Source organism: Staurois parvus, unplaced genomic scaffold, assembly GCF_062004578.1.
Source record: "Staurois parvus isolate SC_StPar_1 unplaced genomic scaffold, SC_StPar_1.0 ptg000204l, whole genome shotgun sequence".
Classification (NCBI taxonomy): domain Eukaryota; kingdom Metazoa; phylum Chordata; class Amphibia; order Anura; family Ranidae; genus Staurois; species Staurois parvus.
Window position 1 is genome coordinate 582,063 of NW_028318000.1, and position 15,313 is coordinate 597,375.

At 41.0% G+C, this 15,313-nt stretch overlaps 1 protein-coding gene across 6 annotated transcripts in view; it reads right to left on the reverse strand.

The window, feature by feature from the left end:
• TBC1D1 (TBC1 domain family member 1) overlaps positions 1–15,313 on the reverse strand; it is a 286,650-nt gene that overhangs the window by 123,313 nt on the left and 148,024 nt on the right. For all 6 annotated transcript variants that reach the window (XM_089678369.1, XM_089678373.1, XM_089678372.1 and 3 more), the window contains exon 8: positions 5,941–6,051. In XM_089678369.1, the coding sequence (XP_089534495.1) occupies positions 5,941–6,051 (111 nt within the window). The remainder of the gene's footprint in view (positions 1–5,940; positions 6,052–15,313) is intronic.

A 15,313-nucleotide genomic window follows, 5' to 3' on the forward strand; every position in this document is an offset into this window, starting at 1 on the left:
AATGAGAAAAATGTTAACAAGATATATTTGGAGGAATAAAAAACCAAGAGTATCATATGAAACACTAAGTAGGACTAAAGAGAAAGGGGGGATGGGACTACCTGATGTCAAGAGATATTATAAAGCAGTAATGTTAGCAAGAATTTATGATTGGACTTTTAATCATAAGGGGAAAAGTTGGGTAAAAATAGAGAATGATATGAGTGGAATTAATCTGAGCAAGATGATATGGGTTCCAGCCCACTATAGGAGAACCAAAGAGGGCACAAGCACTTACACTTTAACTGTCTTAAGGATATGGGACAACTTACATAAACACATGAAATGGGAATTCAACTCTATATTAATGCCTCTTGCAAACACGGAATTCTTCCCTCCGGGAAAAGATGAGATATCAGGGAGATGGATTAAAAAGGAAGATATCCAACTGAGAGATGTATTGGTAGAGGGGGAATTGAGAACATTTAGAGAATTAAAAGAGATGGTAGGAGATATGTTTAGTAAAATAGATGAGTGGAAATACCATCAATTAAAATGTTTTATAGGAACTCTCCCAAAACCCTTGAGATTAAAAAAGGAATGGAACATGTTTGAAAGGCTATTAGAAACACGTAGAGACGGGAAACACGGAGTTACAAAAATGTATAGAATACTCACAGAACTAGACACAGACACAAAGTTAATTTTTATAACAAATTGGGAAAGAGATATGGAGGTGGTGATAGATGAAGATCAACAGAATAAGATATTTAGATTGGTTCACGAGAATGTTAGTATGAGAGATGTTGAGATTAACTATAAATGTTTGACACGATGGCATATTACACCGAGCACTGAGCACAGGATGAGGGGGGAGAATTCAAACATGTGTTGGAGAGGATGTGGGGAAGAGGGCACGATGTTTCACATATGGTGGCAATGTCCAAAAATTCAGGTTTACTGGAAGACAATAGTCAAATTAATAGAAAAAATAACTGGAAATGACATAGGACTAGACCCAACCATTTGTCTCCTACATAGTGTTGAAACAACAGTGAATAAATATAAGGAATCAGGTATATGGCACTATTTAAGTGCTGCAAAAGGGTTGATCCCCAAGTATTGGCGGAAGGTTGAGATACCAACGGAGGAGGATTGGATCAATAGGGTAAACCAGATTAGCAGAATGGAAAAATCTTATCATATTCAGGAAGATAGGATGAAAATATACTATTCACGATGGGAAAAATGGGAAAAATCGGAAATGAAAGAGAAATATAGAAAACTCTAAGTTAGGAAGTTATCCGAAGTTACTGGGCCTAGAGAGGTTTGAGATCTTGCAGAGGGTAGGGGGGGGGAGAAGAGGGGAAATGGTGGGGAGGGAGGGAAGGGAATAGAAAAGAGGTAAATAGAAGGGACAGAGTAGAAATGTATGGATATTTATATGTATTGTGTCTCTTCTTATGGATTTTTGTAATAATATGAAAAATTAATAAATATTTAAATAAAAAAAAAAAAAAAAGAAAGGAGGAGCCAGGTGAGCCTGAGGGGGACCCGAGAAGAGGAGGATCCAGGCTGCTCTGAGCAAAACCACTGCACACAGCAGGTAAGTATAGCAGGTTTGTTATTGTAAAAAATTTTTTTTTAAATGAACCTTTGAAATCGCTTTCAAATATTACTACATTACTGCCAGTTCTCAGATTAGGAAACTGGTGGTAATTAACCCCTTCACGCCTAAGGGTAAAACAAATCTAAATGCCTAAGCACAATTCTGCAACGTTGACGTGTTAGTAAAACCGTACATATCGTCACAACTACTTTGTACATCCAGGTGGATTATACCTTGTTTTTTCAGGACAAATTGGGCTTTCATTTGGTGGTAAATGGTCATGGATAGCTCCTAATTTTTTTTTATTATTAAAAGAAAACTGGGCCAAAATAGTAAAAAAAATAATTTTTTTAAATTTAACTGTGTGTTTCTTGTTACGACCATAACCTACCACCAAAGAACAACTCAAAATACATTCTCCAGTTCTTGACGATCGCAGCGATACCATATATGTGTATGTTATTTGTTGTTTGTACCCGTAGTACAGTCCAGAAACAACAGTGCGCATTTTGTTTTTGTCTTTTTTTTTTTTTATATATAAAACACACTGTCACTGACATTGACATTAACACTAACTGACACTGATACCAATTTTTTTTTTTAAATCCTGACCTTTGACCCTGACCTTTGCCCTTGACCCTGACCTTTGACCCTGACCTTTGACCCTGACCTTTGACCCAAACACTTACCCTGGTACTGAACTAGATCAAACCTTGATCTAGGTATTTTTCTTTATTTTTTCTTTTATTTTTTAATATTTACCGTATTTGCCGGCGTATAAGACGACTTTTTGACCCATGAAAATCTTCTCAAAAGTCGGGGGTCGTCTTATACGCCGGTACACATGTTAGGGGGGCTGCGGCATTAAGTACAGGGGTTTGCAGGGGCTGATGTCTCTTACCTGGATCCAGTCCCACGACGATCCGGTCCAGGAAGCGCGGCGTCTCCTTCAGTTCGGCCACTGGATGTTCGTGCGGCTGCTCGGCTCCGCCTCCTCACCGGTGATTGGCCGCCAGAACTGTAGCTCAGGAAAGGCACACAGGCGGCCAATCACCGGCGAGGGGGCGGAGCCGAGCGGCCCCGCGAAAATTGAGTGCCGGAGCAGCAGGTAAGTGTTCTGTGTAGAGGTGCTGCTGCAACCACATATGCTGGCTGCAGCAGCACCATACGAGAACAGGGTCAGCAAGTCTCAGTGGGAGGAATAGTGCCCCATCATTGGTGTCACTGATACCAACGATGGGGCACTATTCCTCCCACTGACACCAATGATGGGGCACTATTCCTCCCACTGACACCAACGATGGGGCACTATTCCTCCCCCCCACTGACACCAACGATGGGGCACTATTCCCCCCCCCCCACTGACACCAACAATGGGGCACTATTCCACCCCCCACTGACACCAATGATGGGGCACTATTCCACCCCTCACTGACACCAATGATGGGACACCATTCCTCCCACTGACACCAATGATGGGGCACTATTCCTGCCACTGATACCAATGATGGGGCACTATTCCTGCCACTGATACCAATGATGGGGCACTATTCCTCCCACTGACACCAATGATGGGGCACTATTCCTCCCACTGACATCAATGATGGGGCACTATTCCTCCCACTGACATCAATGATGGGGCACTATTCCTCCCACTGGTGTGCATTGGAAGAGGGGTAGTCTTATACGGCGAGTATAGCCCAAACACTACATTTTAGCAGGAAAAGTAGGGGGGTCGTCTTATACGCCCAGTCGTCTTATACGCCGGCAAATACGGTATTTATCTTTTTTTTTTTTTTTTTTTACAAACTTTTTTTTCTCTCTCTGCGTCAGGAGTTCGAGAGATACAATGTATCTCTCTTCTCCATTCATAGAGAGAGAGAAAACAAGGGGGCCGGGCTGCACAGTGATTGATCACTGTGATAGCCAATCAGAGGCTATCACAGCGATCACGTGACCCGGAATCGGGAGTCCCGGGTCCCGATCGTTAGAACGGGACCCGGGGCTCTCAGTGACACCGCGGTCTTGGTGCTGGGAGCGCGCCGAGCGGCGCGCTCCCAGCACAAAGACAGGTACGCAAATATGCGGCCCCACGGAAAAAAGCCCAGGTCCGTGAGGCCGCATATTTGTGTTACGTCGGCGTCAAGGGGTTAAAGTGGAATTCCAATCAAAATTGAAGATCTTTCTCCGACGCGTTTCGCAAGACAATAGTCTGCTTCCTCAGGGAGATATAGCATACAGTTCAGACAAAGGCATCAGGATGTTCATAAAGAACCACAAGGAGCCATGACCATTTGACTCCAAAAGGGTCCCTCCATCAAGGGTAACGAAGGAAGAAGACATAGGCCAAGTGGGCAAACCACAGGCCCATTTGATCATGATCAAACTCTTTCCCAGCCTAAGTTTCAATCTGCATAGATATGTTTGGGAATAATGGATAAAGTGGTGTAAATATTCTGCAATAAAATATAGCCCCTCCTGTATCAATGCTGCCTTTATTTCTTCATTTACTAATGGATGAAGTTCCCCAAGCATCCATGGGAGAGCACTGACCAGGGAACCTATGAGCAGCTCTTCCCATCTTGTATATGCCCACTGGCTACACAGGAACAGTGTGACTTCCTGGAAGTGATGTCACTAGCCTTCAGTAAACACACCCATTGGCTGCTACTCTCAGAAGGGAGAGGGACTGACGTAATGTAACAGACACTGGACACTGCAAAATAAAAAGGTGATAGAAACAGTTTTTCTTTCATTTTGAGACCTAAGGCTGAACTTGGCTTACATGAATGACTGCAGGGGAGAATTGAAATATTAGGCCTTACCTCCACTTTAGGACTAGCTCTGAGTTGGAATAGAGAGGTATATCAGTACTAAGAGTGGGGAACCGGTCATGCATGTAAAAACTTGCCAAACAGCATTGTATCCCAGCGCCCCATTCAGCTGTGGGCCAGGAGACTCCCCATCCAAAAGCTCAACATAAACAAAAGGGCCGGGGATAGTGGTGATGTCATTACCTAAATATGCCAATAGCCACTGGCTACATTTGGGAAATGGCTTGTCGGTGGGAGAGCGGAGCCTGATGGAGAATTTAGAGACTACTCCCCTTTACTTTTGATTGACAGCACACAGCAGGGAGTGAATACCGAAGACCACGGGCATGCAATATTGTGTTTCAGCCTTGTCCCTTGAACACAGATTTCTCCAGATTCTCTGAATCTTTTCATGATATTATGTACTGTAGATATTTTATTTAACTTTGCAATTTTACTGTGAACATCATTCAGAAACTGCACAAAATCTGACTCTCTCTGACTCTGACTCTCTAAGATGCTCTTTTTATATTCAAATATATCACTGACCTATTGCCAATCAACCCAATTTGTTGCAAAATGCATTTCCAGCTCTTCCATGTTTGTACCATTTATTTTGCCAGCTTTTTGTTGCCAGCTCTTTTAAGACATGTTGTTGCCGCTATTAATTTAAAAGTTACCTTATTTTCTCTTAAAAAAAGGTAAATTTTCTCAGTTTGTGTTTTTTATTGCAAATAAACTATGGGTTTATGAGATCATTGCATTCTGTTTTTATGTAGATTTCACACAGCGTCACAACTTTTTTGGAATTAGGGTTATAGAAATATGTTTGACACATCAAGGGAGGAGACATCATAGGAGACATTTTGAGAACTCACTCTGCCTAGATGTGTCAGAACAGAACAGGTTTCTGCTTAAAGTGATACTAAAGGCATATTTCTTTTTAAAAAACAAACATGTTCTATGTTATACTTATGTGCTGTGTGCAGTGGTTTTGCACAGAGCAGCCCTGATCCTCCTCTTCTCACGCCATTACTGCAGTTGTAAATAAATATAAAACTCCATTTTTTACTATAAAGACCAAGCCTAGGTTCACACTGTGAACCACATGTGAATCACACAGGAATCGCACTGCATTCCTGTGCAAAGAACATGTGATTCTGTGCAGTGCAATGTGAGCCCATTCATTTTGAATGGCTCAAATTAAATTGCATCCGTATCAAAAACGCACTGGCAGCTTTTTTTTTTTTTTTTTATTCGCACTGGAACCGGGTCGCATGGGCGTTTATACGCATGCATTCTGGTTCAGGCAAAACGCACTGTGTTTGCAACCTGCTTCTGGGGTGTCATTAACTTTTAAATGATACCCGCAGCAGATCAGATCACAGAACACGGTGTGAGTGCTATGCAGTGCGGGAAACGCACTGGAACTGTTGGGTTTCCCGAACCACATCAGCATTAACCGGGGCTGACACACATACAACCACTATCCATCAAATGAGTGAACAGAACTGTATAACCCAATGTCAGTTACATTACCTGTTTTGACTCCACAGTGTGAACATGATCCCGCTGTTTTTCCTCATACAGACACCGCAGCCGAGAAATAATCAGTTCATTCTCCCTCTGCTCTGATCTGGGCCGAATTTTCTAAATCAAATGATATTTACACTTCATTAAACAAAAAAAAAATCATGACATATACCAGAACTTACTTCAGCTGGTTAAACAAAAAGCGGTTAAAAAAAGTAAAATCTGCATAAGAGCAGACACTGTCACTACTACCACTTTTTTCCTGGGTGCCTCTGTGATCCTGCATTCACTTTCTGTTCCTGAGACCCGGCTTCCCAGAATCAGCCCTGGTTCACACCAGTGTGACTTCAGGTACGACATGCAATTTACAAATCGCACCTGAAGTTGCATCTAATTTATTCCTATTGTCTTAATCAGTGCAATTTGAAGTAGCGCGATTTCAAAACTAGTTCCTGCACCACTTTTTCTGATTTTATTGTAACTTGCGAGGACTTCTGTTAATGAAGCCTCAAGCCACAGTGAAATCAGAGGTACAAATCACACTGATCTGCGGCTTTGAGATTGCGCTACTTTAAGCAAATTCGCATTCAGCGTGAACCAGGGCTCAGGGCTAATCCTCACCAACTATCACCCCCCATCCAATGACAACCCCTCAGTGTCCAGAAAGTGTGCTCTCAAAGAACAGGAGAATGGCAATTGGCAGACTTCATCCTAAAGTCATAAAACTAGAAAATCTGGTCAGTTAAGTAGCAGAGGGGGTTGTTAATCAGTTTCAGCTGCTTTGGTGGTAATGAAATTAACAACAGGTGCACTAGATGGGCAACAATGAACACCAGAATTGGCAGGTCCACCATTGGCGCCCCGTGCTTTTCACAGATGAGACCAGGTTCACCCTGAGCACGTGACAGACATGAAAGGGTCTCGAAAAGCCGTGGAGAACGTTATGCTGCCTGTAACATCGTTCAGCATGACCGTTTTGGTGGTGGGTCAGTGATGGTCTGGGGAGGCATATCCATGGAGGGACGCACAGACCTCTACAGGCTAGACAATGGCACCCTGACTGCCATTAGGAATCAGGATGAAATGCTTGGACCCATTATCAGACCCTACGCTGGTGCAGTGGGTCCTGGGTTCCTCCCGGTGCACGACAATGCCCGGCCTCATGTGGGGAGAGTATGCAGACAGTTCTGAGAGGATGAATGATTGATATTATTGAATGGCCCCCACGCTCGCCTGACCTAAATCCAATAGAACACCTTTGGGATATCATGTTTCATTTCCATCCGACGGCACCAGGTTGCACCTCAGACTGTCCAGGAGCTCACTGATGGCCTGGTCCAGATCTGGGAGGAAATACCCCAGGACACCATCTGTCGTCTCATTAAGAGCATGCCCCGACATTGTCAGGCATGCATACAAGCACATGGGGGCCATACAAACTACTGAGTACCATTTTGAGTTGGTGCAATGAAATTTCATCAAAATGGACTAGCCTGCTGCATCATTTTTTCACTTGGATTTTCAGGGTGTCTTTGAATTCAGTCCTCTGTAGGTTGCTCATTTTCATCAAACCATGGGGCATCCTTATGTCCCTAACACATCACCATATCAGTATAGATATCCAGCATGATATGTGTGTGTATATACAGTTGTGTCCAAAATTATTCAACCCCCAATGCTGTAAAGGGGTTTAGGGACTATAGTGTACATTTGGAATTGTATTCAGAATCAAATCCTACAAGGACGTTGTAACTACCCAAATGCAACTAAAATGACATCAATTGTTTATGTAATACAGTAGTAAATGGTTCTTATGTGGTTTCTTCATTGCCACAATTATTCAACCCCTTAAAGACTACCACTCTGAAGAACAGAGGTTCATACAGGTGCTTTCCATCAGGTATTGAAAACACCTGTGGATGTCACCGAGCAGCAATCAAGCATAATAAGCACCAATTAGGCAGCTTTAAAATGACTGTGATACTCAGCTCCTTCTAGACATTTACTGGTGTGGTTACAAACATGGTGAAGGCAAGAGAATGGTCCAGGAAGACAAGAGAAGAGGTGATTTCTCTTCACAGGAAGGGCAATGGCTATAAGAAGATTGCAAAGATGTTAAACATACCAAGAGACACCTTAGGAAGCATCATTCGCAAATTCAAGGCAAAGGGCACTGTTGAAACGCTACCTGGTCGTGGCAGAAAGAAGATGCTGACTTCGACTGCTGTGCGCTACCTGAAGCGTAGAGTGGAGAGAAGTCCCCGTGTGACTGCTGAGGAACTGAGAAAAGATTTGTCAGATGTGGGTACAGAAGTTTCAGCCCAGACAATAAGACGCACACTGCGTAATGAAGGCCTCCGTGCCAGAACTCCCAGGCGTACCCCCTTGCTGTCTCCAAAGAATAAGAAGAGTCGACTGCAGTATGCCAAAAGCCATGTGGACAAACCACAAAAGTTGTGGGATAGTGTTCTGTGGACTGATGAAACAAAATTAGAACTGTTTGGGCCCATGGATCAACGCTATGTTTGGAGGAGGAAGAACAAGGCCTATGATGAAAAGAACACCTTGCCTACTGTGAAGCATGGTGGAGGGTCAATCATGCTTTGGGGCTGTTTTGCTTCTGCAGGTACAGGGAAGCTTCAGCGTGTGCAAGGTACCATGAATTCTCTTCAGTACCAGGAGATATTGGATGGAAACGTGATGCAGTCCGTCACACACCTGAGGCTTGGGAGACGTTGGACCTTTCAACAGGACAATGATCCCAAGCATACCTCCAAGTCCACTAGAGCATGGTTGCAGAGGAAAGGCTGGAACATTTTGGAGTGGCCATCGCAGTCACCAGACTTAAATCCGATTGAGAACCTCTGGTGGGACTTAAAGAAAGCAGTTGCAGTGCGCAAGCCTAAGAATGTGACTGAACTGGAGGCCTTTGCCCATGAAGAATGGGCGAAGATACCCGTAGATCGCTGCAAGACACTTGTGTCAAGCTATGCTTCACGTTTAAAAGCTGTTATAACTGTAAAAGGATGCTGTACTAAGTACTAAGATTGAATGTCACTTGGGGGTTGAATAAAACTGATAATGCTGTGAGCACAGAAAAGACATTTGTGGTTATTTCATTATAACTGTTATGTTATATTTGTCTGACCTACAAGTGCCTCTTTAATGTAAATGTAAGCAAGATGACTGAATGATCAAAAGCAATGTCAAACTGGCCAAAACACTCAATTTCAGTGGGGGTTGAATAATTTTGGACACAACTGTATATATATATATATATATATATATATATATATATACACACACACACACACACACACACACACACACACACACACACACATATACATGCACACATATATACACACACGTTTATATACACACACACACACACCTCAGCATAAATGAGTACACCTCTTTTGAAAAGCAAGATTTTAATCAATATCTCAATGAACACGAACAATTCGGAGTTCTATAGAACATTGGTTTAGCTCATTACATAAAAGTAAGGTTAATAGTGTAAATTGGCTTAAAAAAATCTACGGTTTTACTCAAAATCAGTTGATGAAAAATGAATACACCCCACAACAAAAACTCAATCTAGTAGTTTGTATGACCTCCATGATTTGTAAGGACAGCACCAAGTCTTCCAGACATGGAATGAACAAGTTGGTGACATTTTGCAACATTTATCTTTTTCCATTCCTCAAGAACGACCTCTTGTAGAGCTTGGATGGAGAGTGATGCTCTCTTCAGAACTCCACATAGGTGTTCGATTGGGTTCAGATCAGGAGACAAGGGCCAAGGGCACAGAGTGAAGGTAGCATCTTCTCTTTTAATATAGAGCAGTACATCTGTGAATTCATGATACCATCGATACAATGCAGCTCCCTGACAACAGCAGTGCTCATGCAGCCCCACAGAAGTACATTGCCACCACTATGTTTCACTGTAGGTACCATGCATTTTTCTTGGTCTCATCACTCCAGAGTACAGAGTTCCAGTAGTCTTCTTTTTCAGCATGGGCCCTGGCAAATTATAGGCAGGGTTTTGTGTGCATGGGCTTCAAGAGAGGCTTCCTTGGTGGACGACACCCATGCATGCCATTCTTCTGCAATGTATCCTGTATTGTGTCACTGGAAATAATCACCCCAGTTTGGCTTTCTATTTCTTTAGCTAACTGCAGTGAACTTGCATGGTGATTTTCTTCAATCCTTCTCATCAGAAGATGCTCCTCTCAAGGTGTTAACCTCTATGGGCAACCTGGCTGTCTCTGTGAGATGGTCGCAGTTTCATCTTTGTTAAATGTTTGTATCACTTTTCCTACAGTATTCTGACTGATAAGTAAAGCTTTGCTAATCTTCTTGAAGCCTTCACCTTTCTTGTAAAAAAATGATTTTCTTTCTCAGGCCTTGTGACATTTCTCTTCCATGTGGTGTCACTGATGACAGCATGAAATCGGAGGGGGTTTTCTTTGTTAAGTAAACACCCTTTTATAATCAACTGTCTGCTGGACACCTGTTTAATGAATAATTAGACTCACCTGTAGTTGAATTCTTGTTAATTAGGATTTTTTCGTTTAAAATTTAGCTTTGCTCCTAAGACTTTCATTGGGGTGTATTGATTTTTGCAACCTGGTCTTAAATGAATTTGTTAAGAAAAATACGTGTGTGTGCAAATTAACCCTGGCCTGCATTTGTGGGAGTATTTTGTAGTATAGTGTCCTATAGAAAATGTTGATTCTGAAAGGAAAGTAAAGGTTTTCTGTTCTGTTGCGGTGTACTCATTTATGCTGAGCACTGTGTGTGTGTGTGTGTGTATACACACACACACACACACACTACCTCAAGCTAAAGAGACTGACAGAACATGCATAGTGTTAAAGGAATGAATGGTAGTTTCTATAAATATTCTCCAGATGAAATAGAGGAAAAATCATACATGTTGTACTGTGCATGTTTTCGCATACTATCAAGAACCATATACAAAGAATTTCATTGAAACTAAAAAAAGTTTTCCATTCTGAGCGTTGCAAGTTTTCCGGCCATAAGGTCAAAAACATCCGCAAGTTTGTCTCCACTAACAGGTTGAAAATTGAACGAAGGTTTCAAAAACAAAAGTTTTCGATTAAAAATCTAACAGCGTATGGCGAGCATGAGTGCTATGGGAGAATGGTAATCTCAGCGGCAATTTGTAGCAAGCTGAGGAATTGCTATTCTAACTGGTGATTTATCATCAGGTGAAACTCAACATGTAGCAAAGCATTGCTTCATGAAAAAAACAAAACAAAAAAAAACCAAAACAACACACACACAACTTACTTTAACAAAATGACCCGATACTAAAGCACTATAATGCTATACACAACAGAGAGGGAGGTGCTGTATTACATTAGTCCACAAGATGGCAGCAAAGTAAACGTAAGAAACGAAGTAAAAAGTGTATGAAAAGGCAGACAAGAATTCCATACATTGGGCCGGGTTCTGCAAAGAGCACTATGAATACACATTCATGTTCTAGGATAGAATTTCAGGTCCTGGCTGATACACTGTACACTCCTGCATTAGAGCTACCCAACACTTCTTATCAGCGAAACTACTACAATTACAGTAATAGTAACAAGATCTCTGGAGCCTAATAAAAGACAAAAAACTGCTCACAGGAGGACAATGAAGAGCAAACTATTCTAATATGATGTCTGTTAAAATACACATTAAAATAAACATATATATATAAATATATATACACACACACACACACACACACACACACACACACACACACACACACACATACATATACACACACGGTGCCTTGAAAAAGTATTCATACCCCTTCAGGGTGGATTTGATTTAAATCAAACTGATTTAAATATCACGATTTAAATCACTAGTCAGTAAGGCTTGATTTAAATCCTAGTTTTCTACATAAAGACTAATTCTTGCCGGTATAACTTTAATATGCAAGTAGATGAAGATATTTAGAATAACAACTTTTCATATTAGTTTTTTTATCCCCAGTTTAATAGGTTAATCATTCATATTTGGACAACTTTTCTGTTGTACTTAGGAAGGAGAAAAATAATCATTACCTTAATAATAACAATTTAAATAGATTTATTCATCTGAAACAATAACATTACAGCATATGTTATTTGCTTAAACAAACATCCATGTTTGTTAACTAATTTGGCTAAACAAAATATATATATTTTAAGAAACTTAGACTGTCAGCCCCTTCCTCCTCACACTTAGTTTCACTTTCTTCTTGTGCAAATCTATTCCACTCCAAACAATCAGAAAAATATTGTTTCTGTTCTATTCACTGAACTTCTTGAAACTTAGCACTGAAGGGGTTGATTCTGTATTCATAGGTTTGTAGAAGTTAGGATTAAGGTCTTTTTCTTAACTCTGTTCATGTTATAACACTTTTGCTGTGAAGAAGAGGCATGTGATCTCCGCTGAGTCAAATTCAGTTTTGAGAACTGCAAAAGTAAACCAAGCATCTGTGATAATATCTTGTAGGCAGAGAAACTGCCCAATAATCTTACAAAAACCTCTGGAAGAGCATGACATTGTGAATGGATTCATGGAATTTATTTACCAAACAAATTACACATATACAGCCTTATTCTACATAATTAAAAAACGAATCTTTATTTCATGATGGAATAACCTTTGGATGGTAATATATTTTCCTCAAAAAGCATTTTATTTAAAAAAATCCGATTTAAATAAAAAAAATCTGATTTAAATCAAAGAAATCCGATTTAAATAAAATAAAAAAAATCAGATTTTTTTGATTTTTTTAAAAAAATCATTGATTTTTATCCACCCTGTACCCCTTGAAATTTTCCACATTTTGTCATGTTACAACCAAAAACGTAAATGTATTTTATTGGGATTTTACGTGATAGTCCAACACAAAGTGGCACATAATTGTGAAGTGGAAGGACATTGATAAATGGTTTTCAAATTTGTTTACAAATAAACATCTGAAAAGTGTGGCATGCATTTGTATTCAGCCCCCCTGAGTCAATACTTTGTAGAACCACCTTTCACTGCAATTACAGCTGCAAGTCTTTTTGGGGATGTCTCTACCAGCTTTGCACATCTAGGAGAGTGAGATTTTTTGCCTAGTCTTCATGCAAAATAGCTCAAGCTCTGTCAGATTGGATGGAGAGCGTCTGTGAACAGCAATTTTCATGTCTTGCCACAGATTCTTAATTGGATTTAGCTCTGGACTTTGACTGGGCCATTCTAACACATGAATATGCTTTGATCTAAATTATTCCATTGTAGCTCTGGCTGTATGTTTATGGTTGTTGTCCTGCTGGAAGGTGAACCGCCTTCCCAGTCTCAAGTCTTTTGCAGACTCTAGCAGGTTTTCTTCTAAAATTGCCCTGCATTTGGCTCCATTCATCTTCCCATCAACTTCCCTGTCCCTGAAAAAAAGCATCCCCACAACTTGATGCTGCCACCACGTTTCACGGTGGGGATGGTGTTCAGGGTGATGTGCAGTGTATGCTTTCCGCCACACATAGTGTTTTGCTTTTAGGCCAAAAACAAAAAATGTTTGTCTCATCTGACCAGAGCACCTTCTTCCACACGTTTGCTGTGTCCCCCACATGGTGTCTCCCAAACTGTAAACGGGACTTCCTATGACTTTCTTTCAACAATGGCTTTCTTCTTGCCGCTCTTCCATAAAGGCCAGATTTGTGGAGTGCATAGCCAACGTCCTGTGGACAATTCTCTCACCCAAGCTGTGGATCTCTGCAGCTCCTCCAGAGTTACCATGGGCCTCTTGGCTGCTTCTCTGATTACTGATCTCCTTGCCTGGTCTGTCAGTTTAGGTGGACAGCCATGTTTTGGTAGGTTTGCAGTTCGGCCACACTCTTTCCCATTTTCAGATAGCAGTGCTCCGTGAGATTTTCAAAGCTTGTTTTTTTTTTTGTTTTTTTTTTATAACCTAACCCTGCTTTAAACTTCTCCACAACTTTATCCCTGTCCTGTCTGGTGTGTTCCTTGGCTTTCATGATGCTGTTTGTTCACTAATGTTCTCTAACAAACACCTGAGGGCTTCACAGAACAGCTGTATGTATACTGAGATTAAATTACACACAGGTGGACTATTTACTAATTAGATGAGTTCTGAAGGCAATTGGTTCCACTAGATTTTAGTTATCAGATATCAGAGTAAAGGGGGCTAAATACAAATGCAAAAATTTCAAAACCATTTATCATTTTCCTTCCACTTCCAAATAAAATATATTTACGTTTTTGGTTGTAACATGACAAAATGTGGAAAATTTCAAGGGGTATGAATACTTTTTCAAGGCACAGTGTGTGTACACACACACATATACATTCCCCTGCAGACAGAGCTATCCAGAACATGACAGTGACAGAGGTTGGAAGAAACTAACCTTGCAAGTAAGTCTTCCAATGGTTACCCTTTATTTCCTTAGGTTAGGTTTAGACCTGCATCTAAGCTGCTGCTCCTCTATAAAGTGAGCTGTGTTCAGATTGCTTTTCAGAGGCATTTAACAGTTTGTGAGGAGGTGATGTGATGCCTATTTTTGCCCCCATAATTGACACACAAATGCACCACAACCACATGCATTGAACTTAGCTTTAGGGCATTTGTGGCATTTCCAGATTTGTTTGAATGGGTTTCATTTGGTGAGCTTGCTGTGCATAAAGCAAGACAGTTGGATTATTTTCTGGGTGGGGATATAAAATGTGGCTCAACCACACATTTTTAGCTCCACAACTGCAAGTCTAAATGCTATCCAGCATTACTGTGATTGGATTGGCTGAAAGCTGCGAAGTCATCCACGAGCCATATACTCACATTTCAAAACATCTAAATCACAGGGCACAGTTTCTTTATCACTTGACACATTGGGATAACTACATTTGTAAGTGGCTTTGGACACAACACTTCTAAAACAAGCAACCGGACTCAAACTAGCCATATACTGCTCAACTTTCATTCAATGCCTGCTGAGACAACCAAAATCCAAGCTATATGTTGCACCACCCAACTCAGCAAACATCCATTAAAAAAGTGAAAGAGGTGGGTGGAAAATTTTCAGCCAAAACAGTGACTGCATCTGATCCGATCAAATCCAGCCACTGTTTGGGCATTCATACAGCCATAGGTACTGCTGCTGCTTGAATACAATAGCCAGCAAGGGAGATTCCTCCATCCATAATAGTTAGCTTGGATGGAGGAATCTGTTTGATTCCCTCGTTCAGCAGTTGTGCATGTATGATCTGCACCATTACCAGTCCCCTACTTATTTAAATGAAGGGAATGGCCACAAGACCAATCATTTATTTTTCTGTTCCTGTACTAAAAATCCTCTGTTTGAAAG